At 42.0% G+C, this 18891-nt stretch overlaps 1 protein-coding gene across 1 annotated transcript in view; it reads right to left on the bottom strand.

Moving 5' to 3' along the window:
* The window catches only part of LOC138265432 (anosmin-1-like), a 134490-nt gene that overhangs the window by 73096 nt on the left and 42503 nt on the right, over window positions 1-18891 (bottom strand). The window contains exon 2 of the mRNA XM_069213132.1: window positions 15507-15554. Within this exon, the coding sequence (XP_069069233.1) occupies window positions 15507-15554 (48 nt within the window). The remainder of the gene's footprint in view (window positions 1-15506; window positions 15555-18891) is intronic.

Genomic DNA, 18891 nt, shown 5'->3' with positions numbered 1-18891 from the left:
TTAATACTTATTGCTATTCGACCTTTAAATATTAGTTGATCCTTTTCAGTCACTCCTTCCTATCCCTTCCTTATCCTCCCTCTTCCTGACTGAAATGTATAAATTGTAAAGAACTTTATTTTTTCTATCTTGCTTGTGCGAGTAGTCTAAGGCAGGGGTGTTGGTTTGAGTATTTTTGCCAAGGTTGCTTTTAGTTCTGCAGCCTGGCCCTGGCTGTAAAATGGCACAGCAGGTGTGCGGCACCACAGCATAATTTGCATATATTTTGACTTCGGAGGTCTGACATCAGTCACCCAGGGGACTGTTGCCTTGTCCTGTCGTGAGTCTGGTGTTGACATCTCTAAAATAATTACAGAGGACAACAGAATAACTGAAAACAAAGCAAAATAACAGCCCAACATAAACATAACAGGGCACAACACAGCAAAACAAATCAAATTGCAATCCAGCGATTACAGCACAACACAACTGTAGGGCAATGCAATAATGCAGCACAAACACACAAAAGTACAAAAAACAACAGAACCCATCACCACCACAACACAATGCAGCACAACCAATGTCCACAGATATTGCAGTGACCTATTTCACATCGACATATCTTCTTTATTAGTAGTTGGTAAAAGGTTTTCGCATAAACTACTGCCTCATTTACCATAGTGCCAGGCATTTTTAGGGTCCAGCGCGCAAAGCGCTCTATCCCTGTTGTAATCTCATTATTGGGTTTTAACCACGCCCACCGCAGGCCCATCAGTTTGGTTGGTTCGTAGGCTTCCCTTTTAAAATTAGCTTGATCCCATTAGTGAAAGGCATGCATACGTCATGCCTTTTCTGGTGTTTAGCCCTCCTCGAGCTCACTGGTAAAGTACTGAAAACATACAAGGCTCCATGTTTTCCGTATGGTTTCTGGACTACTTTCTCTTTTTATTCGTATGCAGCGTGATCTTGCTGGGCAGTAATCGTGCGCTTTGAATGACATCGACCCTGTTATATGGATAATTGCACTTTTGCCAGTTACATGGATAATTACACTTTTGTTGATATGTTTGACTTCGAGTGAACTTCTTTTTTCTTTTGTGTGTCTGCTTCGCACTCATGGCAGCCGTCAGCTCGCTTATGAGAAACTGTTTTACTTTTCATTTTCAGTTTGTGTAGCAAGAAAAGTCTGGTTAGCAGTTTACAGCGCTAATAGATCTAACTCGAGCAAACGCGAGATCCATTGCATTGCAAATGCTTGTTTGTGATTGGGCTCAAGTCAGTTCTTCTACAGGGGCCAGCACTGATATTTTCTTTACTGCAATGTTGGCAACAGTTCTGTAGTTTTGCAGATGTTTATATTGAAGGCAGTTGCTATTTTCTAATCTACAGAAACATGAATGAAAGAGGCTGCTCTGCAAAGGCGATAATTCTGTGATTACCTGTGTAGATGTTATGTTTTTATACATTGATGCAAGTACATTTTTGATTATGATGGGTTCAAAATACCGTAGATGAATAGTCACACGTAGAATTTTCCATTATCTATTCGCCAAAGCCGTTATCATTTGCTGATTTTTGAAGGCACTCCTAACATATTTGCTAAGAATAGTTAAAATGCAGTTTACTAAGCAGTAATTACCCGCCAGGTACTTGACAGCTGGAGGTTTGCAGCATGCTACGCCTCTGGCAGTCAGGCAGCCTATCATGCTGCCTTCCGACTCCTGACATTGAACTTAGAGATCACCCCTAAAGGTGCCAGTGGAGCCCTGGCAGGCCCGTGGCCTGACAGCAGCATGGCTCTGTGCTCCAGCACTAAACAGCCCAAGAATTCCAGAAATCTAGAAAAAGAGGAAGTGCGTCCATCAACATTAATGACGCACATTCCTATAAACAGCAGGACGCCCGAGAGATTGTTTCATATCTTGTGGAGTTTCTCATCTCCTGCTAGCAAGTAAGTCATTTTCTGAAGATTTTAGTAAAACATACCATTTATAGAAATGGTAATAAAATATTTGACAATAACAGATATGGCGGGTCATTCCGACCCTGGCGGTCGGTGGCCGCCAGGGCCACCGACCACGGGAGCACCGCCAACAGGCTGGCGGTGCTCCTACGAGCATTCTGACCGCGGCGGTTTAGCCGCGGTCAGACGCGGAAAGCCAGCGGTCTCCCGCTGACTTTCCGCCGCTCGTAGGAATCCTCCATGGCTGCGGAGCGCGCTCCGCAGCCATGGAGGATTCCGACTCCCCCTCCCGCCATCCAGTTCCTGGCGGTTCTCCCGCCGGGAACCGGATGGTGGGAGGGGGAGTCGCGGGGCCCCTGGGGGCCCCTGCCGTGCCCATGCCTATGGCATGGGCACGGCAGGGGCCCCCGTAAGAGGGCCCCTAAAAGTATTTCAGTGTCTGCAAAGCAGACACTGAAATACGCGACGGGTGCAACTGCACCCGTCGCACCTTCCCAGTCCGCCGGCTCTATTACGAGCCGGCGTCATCGTGGGAAGGGAGTTTTCCCCTGGGCTGGCGGGCGGTCTTGCGAAGACCGCCCGCCAGCCCAGGGGAAAACTCGGAATACCCTCCGCGGTCTTTCGACCGCGGAGCGGTATTTCGGAGGGGGGAAGTCTGGCGGGCGGCCTCCGCCGCCCGTCAGACTCAGAATTAGGGCCATGGTGTTAATAACATTTAAAAATACGCCTTTGAGGTAATATTGGCATTTAAAATGCCATGAGTCCAGACACTAAGGGCCTCATTACCAGTTTGGCGGAGGGGATTGCTCCATCATAAACCTGACAGATATCCCATCCCGCGTGTTACAAGTTCCAGTATATCCTATGGAACTTGTAACATGGTGGACGGGATATCCGTCATGTTTGTGATGTAGTAATCCTTTCCGTCAAGCTCCACAATCACAATTTCGACCCTCTGAATTACCCACACGAGGTTAGATCACCCCTGAACCGTAGTAATTTCATTGCTTCAAACACAAATTTAACAAATTGATGGCACATGCCGTTCACCTGGCTACTTATAGACAAGCGTGTAGCATCAGAACATGTATCAATGCGTTTTTCTTTTAAGTAATAGATGTTAATAACGAGCCCCTAGGACTTCTAAACCAGGGCATAAAGTGACCAGGAGAAGGGATCTTTCAGGGTGTAAATAAAACAATTGATTTTTCTTACTTTTGGACTAGCACCATTCCAAATTGATATAATATCAAATGTGTCCAGTTGTTGAAATCGTATTCTCATATAGATACATCTGACAAATGGTTAAATACCATATATAAAAGATATCCCAGGGGTTTCTGTAAGTCATAAAATTGTGGTAGGGAGCGACCAATTTTACATTTTTCAAGAGAGGATTTATATTCTGCAAATCCCACCATGTGGACCTTCTCACTGGCTAGTTCTTCAAAAATCACCATCTTAGAAAAGGACAGTTTCCAGGCGGCTCCCAAATCACAGTAAGAAAAATTACATCTTAGCTGTATATTTATACTTTCTACCCTCACCTTGGTGTTTTTTCAAAATGAGTGTAGCAAATGTATTGTCTAAGCTGTGACTTATTCAATTTAGATAATGCAGCATCATCATATCCATCCGTTCAGTAACAGAGAAAAAATTGTAATTCCAGCCAAAATAATCGAGGGGCGACTGAGTTTATGCCCATTTATTTTCAAATTAATTTTGCTTGAAAAGATTAACAGCAGTCATCTTAGTGTGGTCATTGAAACTTAATGTATTGAGATAAAAAACGTTTGTACCATAATTATAGACATACTTGTTTTCCGAATGCATTGGTTTCTAGCCAAGTGGTTGAATGAAGAATAACACTCATCAGAAGGTTTCTTCATTGATGCACCCTAATCTCCATTATGGTTTTGCTTCACAATAATTTCAAAAGCCTTTATCTAGCTTATCAAGTTGGCTGCTTTGTCAGATGACTATCTTACCGGTGTCTACTTTTGCATGCATGATTAAATATAGAAAAGTGGTCCATTACTCATGAAGCATGTCAACAACATCTGGCGGATGATGCTCTTACAGTGTGTAATGTTGCCCCTTGGTAAAGAACTGCAGAGTTAGTTGGTGCTGTGTTTGGTTCTACATGACTGTGAGAATTCCTTCTTTTTCATTGCGAATTACAGCGGTTTCCCATTTTCCTTTATTCTGAACAAAGTATTAGAATTGTTTCATATTTGCCAGCCATTGGACCTCTCCTACTGGTAGAAAGGAAGAAGGCTATATGCCTCAACAAGAGGCTCTGTCCTCTCTACAACTGAGAGGAAAATTCAGGGTGGTCCCAGGTGTGGGACATTCATTGTTGTCCCTGGAGTTAGCTTGCTATTATTTCTGTACTGTTGGTGAGGTGGAATTTTGGCGGGCGTTAGAGGTGTGATATTTGATTGGTGGCATAAATGTATCTGCTGTGACAGGTGCAAAAAGACTGGTAATTTGAGGAAGTTAACACTGTTGCCTTAACACTGGAGGCAGTTTACAAATGAAATATTGTCTGGAGAGAGAAGGCACTCCTAGGTACACATTGATCAGTTTGTTCGGTATGGCTTGCGAATTTAACAAATTCTTCTAGGGTTGAAATTTTGATGGATCATGAGCTCTCCATGAGAGACCAGAAATCATGAATGGAAGCACACAGGAATCTAGCACCTATGATGTTAAGAGACATTTCTAATGTGCCTGAAAATGCAGGCAACATTGCAGATTGTTACATCTATCCTGGACTTTGCTAACTGTGATTCCTTGAGAGTGAGTTTTGATCTTAAGGTCACATTGAAGCAACTCTGGTTTCTTACTCATGACTTTTTAGAAGCTCTCACGCATGCAATTAGACAGTTTTTGCAATGAAATTGTTCTGCATAAGATAACAAACATATAATTTAGAGTGCACCATCTAACACTGCAGTTCTTTACAAGGGACAAGCAGAGACAGAGGTGGGAGTACACAAACACGTTACACATTGTTAGAGCATCATCAGCCAGATGTTGTTGACATGCTTCATGAGTAATGGACCACTTTTCTGTATTCAATCATTCAGGCAAAAGGAAACACCATTAGTTCCTTAGTATGAAAGGGTCCTTTGAACCTGCTGCAGCATTGTGGTGGCAAAAGCTCTGAGTGGGACAATATAGCTGTAGACGTTACTTTGGTCACTGGCTTACTTTGCAGCCTTTAGGCTTTTGTACTATATTTAGTCACTTTTTTGGTGCTGAAGAATACCTGGTTTGCCCATCTCACACGAACTTAAAGTTTTGCTGCCCAAAGGCCTGAGTAGGACAAACCAGGAAATCTTGCTAGTTGAGGGTGCTTCTTTGTTGCAGTCATCTTAGTGTATAAGCGTTTGTAAATTCCTAGTTTAAACAAACCTGAACTCTTCTCTTCCTCCTAAAATAATCAAGATTTCAAGCACAAGAAATAGGACACTAGGACACAGATATCAGCGGAAGACGGCTTATATACTCTCTTTAGGAATGTCTCTAGCCATTGTCCAGTCCCATTTTCCTGATTGTTGTACTTCCACAATGTCCTCTTGCTCTATGGACTTCAGGAGGTCAGCTTCCTTGACCTCCTGAATATCACCTTAAGAATGTTAAGTTCAAAAGAAAGCAGGATATGTCAGCACTCTTTCTTGAGGCAGACAGGTTTACCATGATAGCAGTCTTCTACTTCTCGCCTTCTCTGTGTTCCAGTATTGTCCAGTCCAGTAAAGTGGATAGGGCCTTACTTTAAAGGGATAAAACAATAGGGGGAGGTGGAAAAACCTGAATAAATCCTGGTAAGGTTCTTACAACTGAACTCTCCCAAGCTTTTCAGCAACTTCACTGATGTTCGACAAGAATATCCCAGAAGCACAATTTTTTGTGTTTTCAAGCCCATTGAGCACTAACTTAACTACCCCAGTTCCCCATCTGTGTCTATGGCACATGGTGATACTTTCTTCGAGTGTGATATTCCGTAAGTAATTATTTTTGTTGTTCTCATGATAATGAGATTTCACCCGGGATGAAGTCGCACTCTAGACATATGACTTTACAACTGTACTTCACTCCATTCAGGTGCAGAGCTCTTGGCTCAGGAAAATCTATTTGCAGTCACTGCATGAGGAGAATGCCTGGCAAAAGTTTAAGGGCTGCCAGGAATGAGGCAGACATAAACCTCTTTTGCATAAATCTCCTTTGTCATTTTGTATTAAAATCAAAGTCTGCAAATGTATTAGATTTCCTTTTAGTAGCATTTTTTAAAAAGTGTGTTTCTAGACCATTCCAAAGCCATGTTACATAATTAGGGGTTTTAAACAAAAACTTCAGGTTGTACTGTAAATATTACTTTTCCTCTTTTTTTTTTACCGCAGCTAGATTTATAAGTTAACATACTTAACTTGGTTCACTGCTGACCATTATGCAACCAGGCCTTAGGTACTTCAAAAGCACTTTAGTGTTGACTTACCTAGTATTAACATTAGGTGTTATCATGTCACAATATTTTCACTCTGACATGTTTAATGCTGCAGCTTATTTTGGGTGTAGTGGTTCAGAGCCGACGGGCAGGTTTAATGTCATTTTGGGACTATTTACTTTTATTTAACCTGCACAATGATTCCACCTTTGTATCCTAGCTTACCGAGCCAAATAAACCAATTGGTCTTTGACAGTTGCAATGTTTAGGAGTAGACCACAAGAAATGCGAAGTGATGAACAGCCTATCAGATCGCAGAGGTCCAAATAAGCCATTAGTTCAGAAAGGAAAATAAATGAACCAAGCAAAACAATTAATTATTTTAGAGCCAACATTGTCCTATGCAAAGGTACTAGAAGAAACCAGGAAGTAAAATACAGGAGGGCATTAAGTGAGGCGATGAGAGTCAATGCTTGGTAATTATTACACTACGTCCCAGTAAAACTTTATCTAGTTAAGTGAGATTTATCAAAGGTTTGTTTAAGGATTAAAACTTTGAACAAACCTGTGAAATTCTTCCCTTTCTAAACAAATCAGTCTGGCATACAAAAAATGTAATACACATTCCACTTTCCAGGAAAGAGCTCTGGTAACAGTGCTCTGAATAGAGTATCCCACAACACATTCATGTCATTACTAGAGCAGGTTGACAGGGCTATTTCAACCTAGAAGTCGAGACCAAAGTGGTCATGACCAAATTGGTCATTCTGCAATTCTCTTATTTTCCTGGTAGGCTGCAAACTAGTGGGTTCCTTTAGGAGCCGAATGGGTTGTCATGACCCAACCAGCCCAATTCTAGATGCAGCCTTCTGAAGTGTGGGACTAGTTTGATAATTGTCTTAGGGCTGCTATTGGTTTCCAGTCTGTTCCTGAGTGGTGTGAGGGTTCTGGCACAAGAGGTCTGGCTTTAGTATGTCCATTGTATTCATCAAGAACCCTCATTTAGGAGTAATGGTTGGCATCAGCTTATTTACAATACCCTGCTGTGTAGTGAAGAAAAGAAATGGATTCAGTATGACATTAGATGAATTTTGTAACTGCACCTTGAAGTGCTGAAAACAAGAGGGGCCCTCACCTCTTGCTTCTATCAAGGTCAAGGTCTCAGCAAAATCTCTCATATTGTGCCCTAGAAAATCACTTTTCTGATACTCTTGTACAGAGATTTATTGATGTAGGTAGATATTGGTGTCTAGAAGAGTTATAGGTACAAGAATGCCAAGAAAATGTATTACTTTATGAAGCTTATTTACTCTTAAAGGAAAGTCTTAGAAAAATATATCTGCATAGTTTTATTGTAAGAGACTTGAATCACAAGCTTTGGAAAGAAATGAATTAAAGTAGTTTATGCATTCCATTCTGAACATGGAAGCTAACTGAGTGCACTAGTCGAGACAAATCAATTACCTTATTCATGCACCTCCTTCCTCTGTTCTTTCATGAATTAATTTATATCCTCTGAAGCAGCACAAATGATACTTACTACTAAGTGATCTAATGACAACATGCCATCACAAGATACTCCTCACTTCATCAGCACAGAGTCAGCTCTCATATCCAAATGGGATGACGTAAAACTCAAAGTGAACTAAATTGGAGTACCTGTCCTACAGCTTCTTGGGCAATCTGTGGCCCTTGACACTGGCCACCATCAGTCACTACTACACAGACTCTGCTGTCCTGAAATAGGTGAACATTTTAAAATGGCTTCCTCCCACAAAGTCAGACAGAGCCTAGTTTCTTAACAATTTTTACATCTGCCTATCGTTCCCAACATTGTGGCTTTCTCAGAGGTCCATAATTTCTCCTCTCCTTATCAACATTTACCTAACCTCCTTACTGGATCAGATCAGATAGTTATACTTTAATTGTTACAATGACGCAGATGATATGCAAAACATTCTGAAAATGGGTAGTCCATAAGACCTCTACAAGTAAAGGTTAGATGATTGCTTTAGTGCTATTGTCACTGTTGTACCAGGCCCTTTTTGCAGGGTCATCTCCATTCTTTTTGCCTCCTTCCTTCTAATTTTTCTGACCATTTTTTGTTGGCCTTAGGACTCTGGGTACTTTACCACTGCTAAAACAGTGCTAAAGTGCATATGCTCTCTGTGTAAATTGTACTGTTGATTGGTTTATCCATGATTGGGATATTTGATTTACTGGTAAGTCTTTAGTAAAGTGCGCTAGAGGTGCACGGGCCTGTAAATCAAATGCCACTAGTGGGCCTGCAGCAGTGGTTGTGCCGCCCACATTAGTAGCCCTGTAAACATGGCTCAGACCTGCCACTGCAGTGTCTGTGTGTGCAGTTTTAAACTGCCAATTCGACTTGGCAAGTGTACCATCTTGCCAGGACTAAACCTTCCCTTTTACTACATGTCAGGCACCCCTAAGGTAGGCCCTAGGTAGCCCCAGGGGCAGGGCGTAGTGTATGTTTAAGGTAGGACATATACTAGCGTGTTTTATAAGTCCTATCAGTGAAATCTTACCAAAGTGGTTTTGTACTGTGCAAGGCCTACCTCTCTCATAGGTTAACATGGGGGCTGCCTTTAAATATCCTTAAAGAGCAGATTCCCTTTGAAAGCAGATAAAAACATGGAGTTGAGGGTCTCTGAACTCACAATTTAAAAATAAATCTTTTAGTGAAGTTGGTTTTTAAGTTGTCTGTTTGAAAATCCCACTTTTAGAAAGTAGGCATTTTTGTACTTAAACCATTTTGTGACTCTGCTTGTTTGTGGATTGTCTGTCTGGGTCAGTTTGACAGTTGGGCCGTTTTGCACCTCTCTAGACCGTGACAGAAAGGGGGTGGGGGTATAGTCTGCATATCCTGATGAGCCATCTGAGCTAGAGGGAGGGAGGGGTGGTCTTCACACCTGAAAGGACTGTGCCTGCCCTCATACAATGCAGCCTCTAACCCCCTGGTATGTGTCTGGGGCCTGGCTTGATCCAGGAAGGATCTTGCAAACACCTGAGACTTTGCTTTGAAGTTTGCCAACTTCAAAGGCAGAACGGGGTATAAGAAGAAGAAGAACCCAAAACCCCATACTTTTATAATATTTCTGGAATAAAGAGGAATCTCTGCCAAGGAGAAGAGCTGAAGAGCTGGAGGAGGCGTACTGTCCCTTTGTTGTGTTGTTTTGCTGGACTGGCCTGCAGTTGCTGTTCTGCCTGAAAGGAGTGCAAAGTGTGAACTTTGCTGTGTGTCCTGCTTGAGAAAGTTCTCCAAGGGATTGGAGTAGAGCTTGCCTCCTGTTGGAATTCTCAGGGACACCAAAGACTTCAGTTTCTTCGACCTGCAGCACTGGGAACTGTGTGTTTTGTGCTGTTCAAGAGGAGAAACGACTCAACGCCGCCAACGACGCTGCTGGCCTGCACCGTGACCTGCCGACGCCACACGGAGTTGCACTGCCCCGCTTCGCACTGCGACCCTGATCTCACCGACGCCGTCATCCGACAACTTCACCGAGCCTCGGCTTGCTCCGCAACCTGTGGGCTCTGCACTCTGGTATCGCTTGCTCACACCGCAGCCTGGGCTTCCCCCACGATGATGCTCCTGCTGATGATGACTCTGCTGCCTGCACCGAGGCCTGTGGACACCGCTCGCGAGGAGCACGAAGCACCGTCCTGCACCGCAGCCCTGGTCCACTGACTCCAGCATCATCGACTCCAGTGTCATCACCACGCATCCTGCCCACACCGTGGCCTGTGGACACCTCTTATGAGGGTCACGAAGCACTGTCCCGCACCGCTGGCTTGGGCCTACCGACAACAGCGCTTCAGCAACAACGAAGCTGCTGCCTGCACCGTGACCTGGTGACACCGCACGTCACACCGCCCGCTTCACACCACAGCCCTTGTCTCACCGACGCCGTTGGACGCCATCACCGAGCTGCTGCCTGCACCATGACCTGAGGGCACTGCACGTCGCATCGTCCCGCTTTGCATCGCAACCCCGATACCATCCACCCCAGCACTCCTGACTTCATCAGCCCGGAGTTCAATCTCCTGCACCGACTCTGGAACTGACACCACGACGCCAATGACACCGCTCTGCGGAGCTCACCACGAGGATCATGATGCCTGCAGATCCAAGGTACTTTTTGCGGGTCTTCCCGACACCGTAGCTGGCCCACGACGCCGCAGCCGGCCTGAACTCTTGGTTTTGTTGATCACGACGCCGAGAAAGCCCCAGGTGGAGCTACTGACTTCAAGGAACTGTATTTTTAAGATAAATCTTACAAAATTCATATTTTTATTACTGTATGTTGGATTCTTATCGATTTGGTCTAGTTTTACACAGATAAATATTGACTATTTTTCTAAAACTGGTGTGGTGTCCTTTTGTAGTGTTTTCACTTATTACTGTGTGTTATGTGCAAATGCTTGACACATTGTTTCTGAGATAAGCCTGATTGCTCTCGCCAAGCTACGAAGGGGGTGAGCAGGGGTTATCTGAGCGGATATCTCCCTTATACTGACTAGAGTCAGGGTCCCTATTTGGACAGGGTTCAAACCGACTGCCAACTAGAGACCCCATTTCTAACAGACACAAACTCCTTGCCACAAGTATTAAAACAAGTATTAAAAGTTCACCATATCAGCTTGTTTGTACCAATAATGTTCAAATGCTTAAACAACAAGCTATATTGTAAACAACAGCTATATTGTATTACTGTATTATCTTTATTGTTACTGTTTTGTGTGCTTTAATGCTTATGCCAGTAAGGGGCTTCACTATGTGACTCATTTGTTTGTGCTGACTCTGATGACTCATTCATTGTTTCCCTGTGGCCGCAGGTGGCAGCTCTGGAACATGCTCAAATGGCCTACTGACCCTGATGACATTCTTTGTTTGTGCTGACTCTGGTGATTTCCTTTTTGGTGTCCCTTTTAAAAGCAGGTGTTCATCTGGGACATGATCAAATGACCTGCTGATCCCTGATGACTCATCTGTTTATGCAGACTCTGATTACTTAAATGTTGGTTCACTTTGGCAGCAGGTGCAAGTTCTGGAACATGCTTGTGGGCACTGCCTTCTGAGATGACACCTCTATTTAAAGAGGTTGTGTCCTTTCAGCTGGGCTTGCTAATCATGCTTGACTTTCAAAGAAGTTTCCACCTTGAGGAGCCAAACACCCAAGATGTTCTCTCGATTTCAGAAAGGTGTTCCGCTCTTCCTACAGATCAAGGCTGCACGAGTTTCTTGTCACGTACTCTCTAACTGCATGTCCTCAGTGCCCGTTCACCTACTTTAGACGTTCTGATGAGGTACCGCCTTTTTGAGCTCGAGCAGAAACTCTTCTGGTGAATTGGGAAAAAACCAGCACTTCGGTACGGTGGAGAGGTGGGGGGCATGCTGAGGTCTGCACTTGTGGTTGGTGAAGGGAGATCAAACAACCATAGCAAGAGAGACATTTTGCGAAATAACAGCTAGTTCTCCCACAGTAGAAATGTATATTTGGATCCATAGGTTTGTTTTAGGGAACTCACAATGAACCTTGAAAAGAACTGTTACAGCTTTTGATTCAGGAATATCAAGAAGTTTGTGTTATTTAGCATAAGGAACTGCGATTCTGGACTTTGCTCTCTTAGTGGAAAGAACCAGTGTTTTCTTGTATGAAATGTATGTTTGGGAAAGTAGAACTAATAATTGTTGACTAACCTTTTTCCCTCCAGGTCTCCTTCTCTGCAGTACTCAACCAAACTTCCCTTGCCCCTTTGTGGCCACATCAATATAAAACTCAGAGTCAGTGCTGCTAGAAGGAGTGCATCTTGAGAGCATCACTTCCAAGGAACCAAGCCTGAGAGCTGTTGATGCATAGAGGAGAAGTAACCACCTAAAGATCAAAACAGCAAATACAGAGATCATTCTCTGTCAATAAAGGCAAAAACGCCAGTGTATGGCTATATGGCCCAAGGAATTTGATGCTGTGCTAGCCATGTCAGGAGAGGTGTGAAACATAGGTGTGCCCATGGCCCACATGATAACAAGTTACATGGAACTCCTTCTACACAAGGAGAACACTGTGATGCATCTTCCAGTACTTTGGATACCAACAGAGAGTACAAGCTATCCAAACACTCCTGATCTGCAAGATTGACTGCGCCACTAGCCTACACATTGCTGCCCCCTATTTCATTATATCCAAAATGCTGTGGCAATACTCCTCCTTTACCTTCACCACAGAGAGCACATGAAAGCAGGCCTGCACGCTCTCTCCTACCTCCAGTATGGAGATGATTGATGTTCAAGCCACTGTGCCTCATCCACAGAGGCTTTCATGGAAAGGGACCCCTATACCTACAAATTAAACTTAAGCAATACAAACAAAATAGTACACATCTAGCACAACGGATTATCATACGACCCTAAAAAAGGAAATCCACAGTAGGCTCTGTTTTCCTGGTCCAAGCTGCCATACTTTGAAACTCATTGCCAGCTAAGCTTTAGCACATTCATGAACATATAACATTCATAATAGAGATAAAAAACATTGTACCCCAGAAAATTAAATCAACTGCTGACCCTGGGATATACGCCAGAACTACAATCCCCCTACGAGTATAAGTACGGTCCAAAGAAATAGAAAAGTCCTGAGCAACCACCCCAAGTATATAGGTACAGGCAACCTTCTCCCCCTTCCAACCCCACCCATTCTGGGGACATTCAACAAAACTCACTTGCACTTGGGCCCCTTACAAGATTGCTGGAATTCAGCTCCCACATCTTTAGCAGAATGAGTGCAAAGTTTGGCAGTATTATTGAACAAAACATTGATTAGTTCAATGGCTTGCCTTACTCCTGCCATCCCTTCATGGTCTTCGATTAGTGAGCTGAGGCCAAGCACATGACAGATGGTAATATAGATAGCTGGGTAATGTCAAAGTCTCAAGCTTTCTACTCTGCACCACTGCAAGTGATATTTGATGACAACCGGTGGATGGGGAGATCACAAGTGGAAAGTACATTTTAGATTCTGCAAAACCCAAGTATAATATGAAACAATATAGTTAGCAGCAAAAATGCATTTGGATCACGCCATGTACACTTTGGCAAATATGTTGGCTTCAGCCTGCAACGTTCCTGAGAGGAGCAGGCTCCTTCGCCATCTTTGGACTAGAGCACGAGAAGAAGAACATGGCTTGTGCCAAGCAAAAGATGTTTGAAGTGATGATTATGGCCATGTTTTAACTCTTCATGGCAGTAGATTCTAACTAAGCAAGGCACTGAAAACATTCCACTTAATCCAAGTTCATATTATTCCAATTATGTCCTGAATTCATGTCGGGCTACAGTGTAAACCTGCGCTCCAGGGAACCAGCCATCTTCACAAATACTGTTTATTGAAGGATTGTTACTGTAAGGTGTTCACAGCTGGTACTTTGCTACACACACCAGCACGTACGCACGTATGCACACAATGAATACGAGATGGGACTGCTCAGCACGTGAGATAACATTTAATTATTTCAATAAAATGACAATGTGCAAATTGTGCTGGATGTACCGCATGATGCATGCTTCACTCACATTGAGACAGATACATTAGCTGGCAACAACTTCAAGGGACAAATGAATGAAGTCATCTTAAGAACTGTAATCACTGAGAGAACAATAGTTCGTGTACCTAGAGTCAGACCATTTTTTTCCAAGCAGGAAATGTAATCTCTTACATCAGCTTCGTGGTTGGATACCCATCATATTCCTGCCCCCACATTTATTGGTGCTCTCTACGTTTCCAAGTTCCCTGACACCCCTCTGCTTGTCTTAAAACATCCAGACTGCGTTCAGGATGTTGGGCTTTAATCTTTATTAGAATATTGAAGACCGCCAAGGAACAAAGGGCATCCCATGAGCTGGCTTCACAGACGAGATGGACTACGAAGATTTTGTTTTCGTTGTTACTGAATTTTGACTAGCCTTTATTCAAGCCTTGTTGCTATGTAGGAGACACACATATAGATCGTTACCAGTAGCATCTTGGAATGTTTTTTACAGCTCTCTGTCATCTACATTTCTGGGGAGTAGAGCAGTATGGTGTATATATAGAACAAGCATTTTCAATGCAACGGGTCTCGCATTTGTTTGAGTTAGAGCTATAAGCGCTGTAAAGCAAAAAAAACAAAACACTGCGTGGAAAATAAACAGATAAAGTAGTCCGGACTCCAGGCTGAAAACATCGAGCCTCGTATGTTTTTGGTACCTTTCCGGTGCTGTGTAGGTGGGCTAAACACCGGAAAAGGCATGACGTATGCATGCCTTTCACAAATGAAAGCAAGTGGATTTTAAAAGGCAAGCCCACGAACCAATGTAAGTGACTGACGTGGCATGGTCGTGGTTTCAAGCCCAAAGAGAGATCACAGAATGGACGGAGCACTTTGTGCTCGCCCATAAAAAGGAGAGCAGCAGATAATTTTAACTATTAGATGACAGTCGTTCTTAATTTGTAAACCCCCAAATTTTCCTTAGAAGCCCGTGGATGGCCAGCGAATATCGGGGTGTCGAATATCAAGGGTGTGTAGTCTTGATTTGACCGCATGCCTCTTTCATTCGTCTCTAGACACTCACTGCCCCTTTATTTCGCTTTTGTAGGTTTTTTCATCTCTGCTGTCTTCCCTTTGTCACTTTTTTCTGAACTTTCCCTTCCTTATTCTTTTCCCCTTTTGTGTTGTTCCCTCATTTGAGTCGGAGTAAAACTTTGATGAGGAAGGTCCCACCTCCAAACACTGGATCAAAATAAGCACTGTACATTAAAGATGGTTCAGTGCCTGAGAAGTAGCACACATTAAAGAGCTGTAGGTTTAGACCATAGACAAACCACTTTAACATTGCGATCTGATGGCTAATGACAAAGGCACACATGCTTTTGCTGCAGGATCCACCACATGAACAATATCTAGGTCAAAATTATGTCGAAAGAAATGGTGGCATCATCCAATACAGTAAAGGTCACTGACAGCAAAAAATAACCAGGGTTGTTAGTCTTTAACACACAATCCCGTGGATTGAGAATTATTAAATAACAATAATGGGCCAACAGGATTGACTCGTCTTACCTGAGAACATCTTCTGTTGCTGTCACACCAAGTCAAAATGTCATCATTCTACAGAGAAAAAATAGTGTAAATGAATTGTTGTTGTCCGGACACAATTCTTATGTACCGTAAGAGTGGGGAGAAATATTTTTGATAGCAATGGGTTACAACAGTGGTTTCCAACCTGTGGTCCGGGACCCCTGGGGGCCGCAAAGCCTCCTCAGGGGAGGTCAGCGACTGCTTATAAAATTAAATAATATTAACAGATTAGATCCTCAGCTTTCAGAAATGACTCCTCTGGCATCCCTAGATTACAATAATGTCTCAGAGGGGGTCCCCGGGTTTCAGTAATGATAAAGTAGGGGTCCACAGAAATCAAACGGTTGGGAACCACTGGGTTACAATATTTAATGCATGACTAAGGAAGTCATGGAAATAATAAACAGCTTTATAAAGCAACAAGCGCACCATCCTGCCTAGAAGAAACACTATCTCCTGAAGCCAACACAACACAAGGAGCCTTAGCAACTCAGACTTGAAATCGAGAAGTACATAAGAAAAATACCACAGGTCAAGCTTACTCAAGCTACTATACATCCCTCCACACAGCAGACTCGATCCTACATTCGAAAATGAGCTCAAGCCACCCCTCTTGAAGGGGTACCCCTTCCCACACCAATATAGAGCCTTCTTGTTCGGCTTCAAGTCCCATCAATATGACACAGCTCTTCCTGCTGCCCACTAAGCAACCCAATGTCACATCATTCCCAAACCCTGATTTCTTGTAAAATGCTTCATAGTTTCAAGTTAGGTTTATAGTTTGTAAGTACTAATGTTAACTGCGTGCATAATGCATTGCATTTTATATATGCTGCATGCCACACACGTGGTAATATAATTGTTTCATTAAAGTTTTCATCCAGATGGTATTGATTCAACTATGACCTGTCAGAAATAATGAGTCGATTTTTCAGAAAATACAGGCACATGATTGAAAAAAATGAAACCGACACGTGAAAATGGGGCAAGAAAGAAGGGCTGCATAAATTAAGATGCTTAAACAAGTGTGACGGTACATTGAGTCAGAATGACAAACGATGAAAGGTGACAAGTGACCTATGCCAGCAAACCCAACATATGGTGGGATCCAGTCTCAGGGCTGCCCTAAAACGTATGACTCCTGGCAGGAATTTGTAACTAGGATCAATATGGTGCAGGATTTAACCTTACCTTTTTCACTTTATACATAGATATATGAAAATGACCAAGATTTAGCAGCACCTCTAAAACACAAGAGAACACGTTCCGAAGAAGTATGTGAAAGTGACGACATTTATTTGGAAGATAGCAATCCATATCTCCCTTCTCGATAGACTGCTGGATTAATGTCATGCTGAATATCTCGAATACTGAGTGGACCATACATTAATTCAGGAACAGGTGTAATCTATTTGATATCAACATTGTGATATCAGCACGGAAAACATTAGAGCCAGTTTCATTGGCTCTGCCTTGTTTTAGCTCACTCTCTATTTCATCCTTTTTTCCATTTCTTACTAAATTGTTGCACTTCTGGGTTTTTATCAGGATGGATTTTATTAATTAGATTATGAAGGTTGATTTTCGTGGTTTCCCTATACTAATATGTCAGGGTTGTAATAATTTGTTTTCATCTAACAAAAACATTAGTAGTAGAAAAATAATGTAACGTATATGTTTCTTCCTAAAGATGCAATATAGGGCATAAATATTTAGCAATAGCGCCAGAAACGTTTTCTCAAGCTGTCTTTACCTCAAAGACCAGAATGCTTATGGCCAGATGTACTAAGATACTAATTGTAAAACGTGGTTGCACATTGCTATCAGACCTTTTTTTTTTACTAGTATCTATTTTTGAATATTTACCAATGTATTCATTGGTCTGTTTACTAAATAAGGAATCATCGATGATTGCAGACCAACCTGGTAATGAATACTATTTAGGCAGGTCACAATTTGCCACTCCCATGTTTGGCTACAATCACAGGAACAGCAGACCAACAGCTGTGTTATTGAATTTCATAAATTAAGCTTTTTTTAAAAAGCTGTATGATTTTCTTAAAGGAAACAGGGCATCTTTAAAAAAAAACAGTTTTCAATTTTGAAAAACATCAGTGAGAGTTGACAGTGGTTCCCTTGACCGCTGCCTGCCCCCACCAAAGCTGCAACTCTGATTCCCAGAAGAAAATAGATCATAGGAGGACTATTTTCCCATTGCCATTTATTTACCATAGCAAACTTAGTAGACAGTAACTGATCAATGGTTTGCGACCAGAATTACACCTGCAAACCATAGATACCTATGGTAACAATTTGCAATTTATAAGGAAATCCAAAAAAAAATCACAATTCTGAACTACAAATTGTTATCCATTTATAAATAAATGTTATGAGTCTGTAAAATGTTACTGCGTTTAGAAAATAAACAAGCATTTGCAATGCAATAGGTCTCACATTTACTTGAATTAGAGCTATTGGCATTGTAAATTCATAACTGGACTTTTCTTGCCACATTAATTGGTCAACCCTACCTCATAATTTCATCTTTTCCTACCATATAATTCCTGTGGTCCTGCATATAACTAAAGCACTTTCATTTACCTTCTTCCCCTATCTGCAGCAAAAAAAGAAAATGTTGCCATTTAGCATCCTAATTTAAATCTGCTATGCTAATTCAAATAGAATACACATTTCACCACCCCACCATCAGAGTTGCTGGCTGGCTAACACAATTCCCCAAAAAAGACACAAGATAGCCACAGAGAAGAAATAACCTAGAAGGTAACCTAAACATATCAAAAGTGTTCAAATAGTCATTGTGTAATAAGGATGTTAAGCTGGACTGAATCATGGTCATAATTGTAATAAGAAGAGATTATTAAAACATATACCATTCTCATATAAACTTTCATCAGAAATAAAAATTTGGCATTAGACTGTAATGCTCAAAACAGCCCCTAGAGAGCACCATAACAAAAATATCATTTGTAAGAAACATGTGCATGTAACCATATTGTTAGCCCCTAGAGGGCATAAGCCCTTTAAACAAAAATATGGGGAAGTTATGCAGTGTAACCATATACTTAGTCCCCAGAAGGTGTTTTTAGCGTAGCAGACCTATTTTAAAATAATACAGTAATATACAGTTGAGTTTTGGGTTGCTGAGTTTATTAGTTGGTTAGTGTTTTTACAATTCTTTAATATTATGATTATTAATTGATTAATATCTTAGTTATCTAATTTTTACTTGTTATATATTTGTTTTTCGTGCTTCATTAATTTGTTAAATAAGTAATAGTTTTAATTTTGGTTGTGGGATTTACAGGGGTTTGGATGGATAGATTTTTAAATAAAATATATGACCTGA

The sequence above is a fragment of the Pleurodeles waltl genome, chromosome 11 (assembly GCF_031143425.1).
Source record: "Pleurodeles waltl isolate 20211129_DDA chromosome 11, aPleWal1.hap1.20221129, whole genome shotgun sequence".
Taxonomy (NCBI): domain Eukaryota; kingdom Metazoa; phylum Chordata; class Amphibia; order Caudata; family Salamandridae; genus Pleurodeles; species Pleurodeles waltl.
Note: the sequence above shows the minus strand (reverse complement) of the source record. Positions and strands in the feature narration are given on the sequence as shown.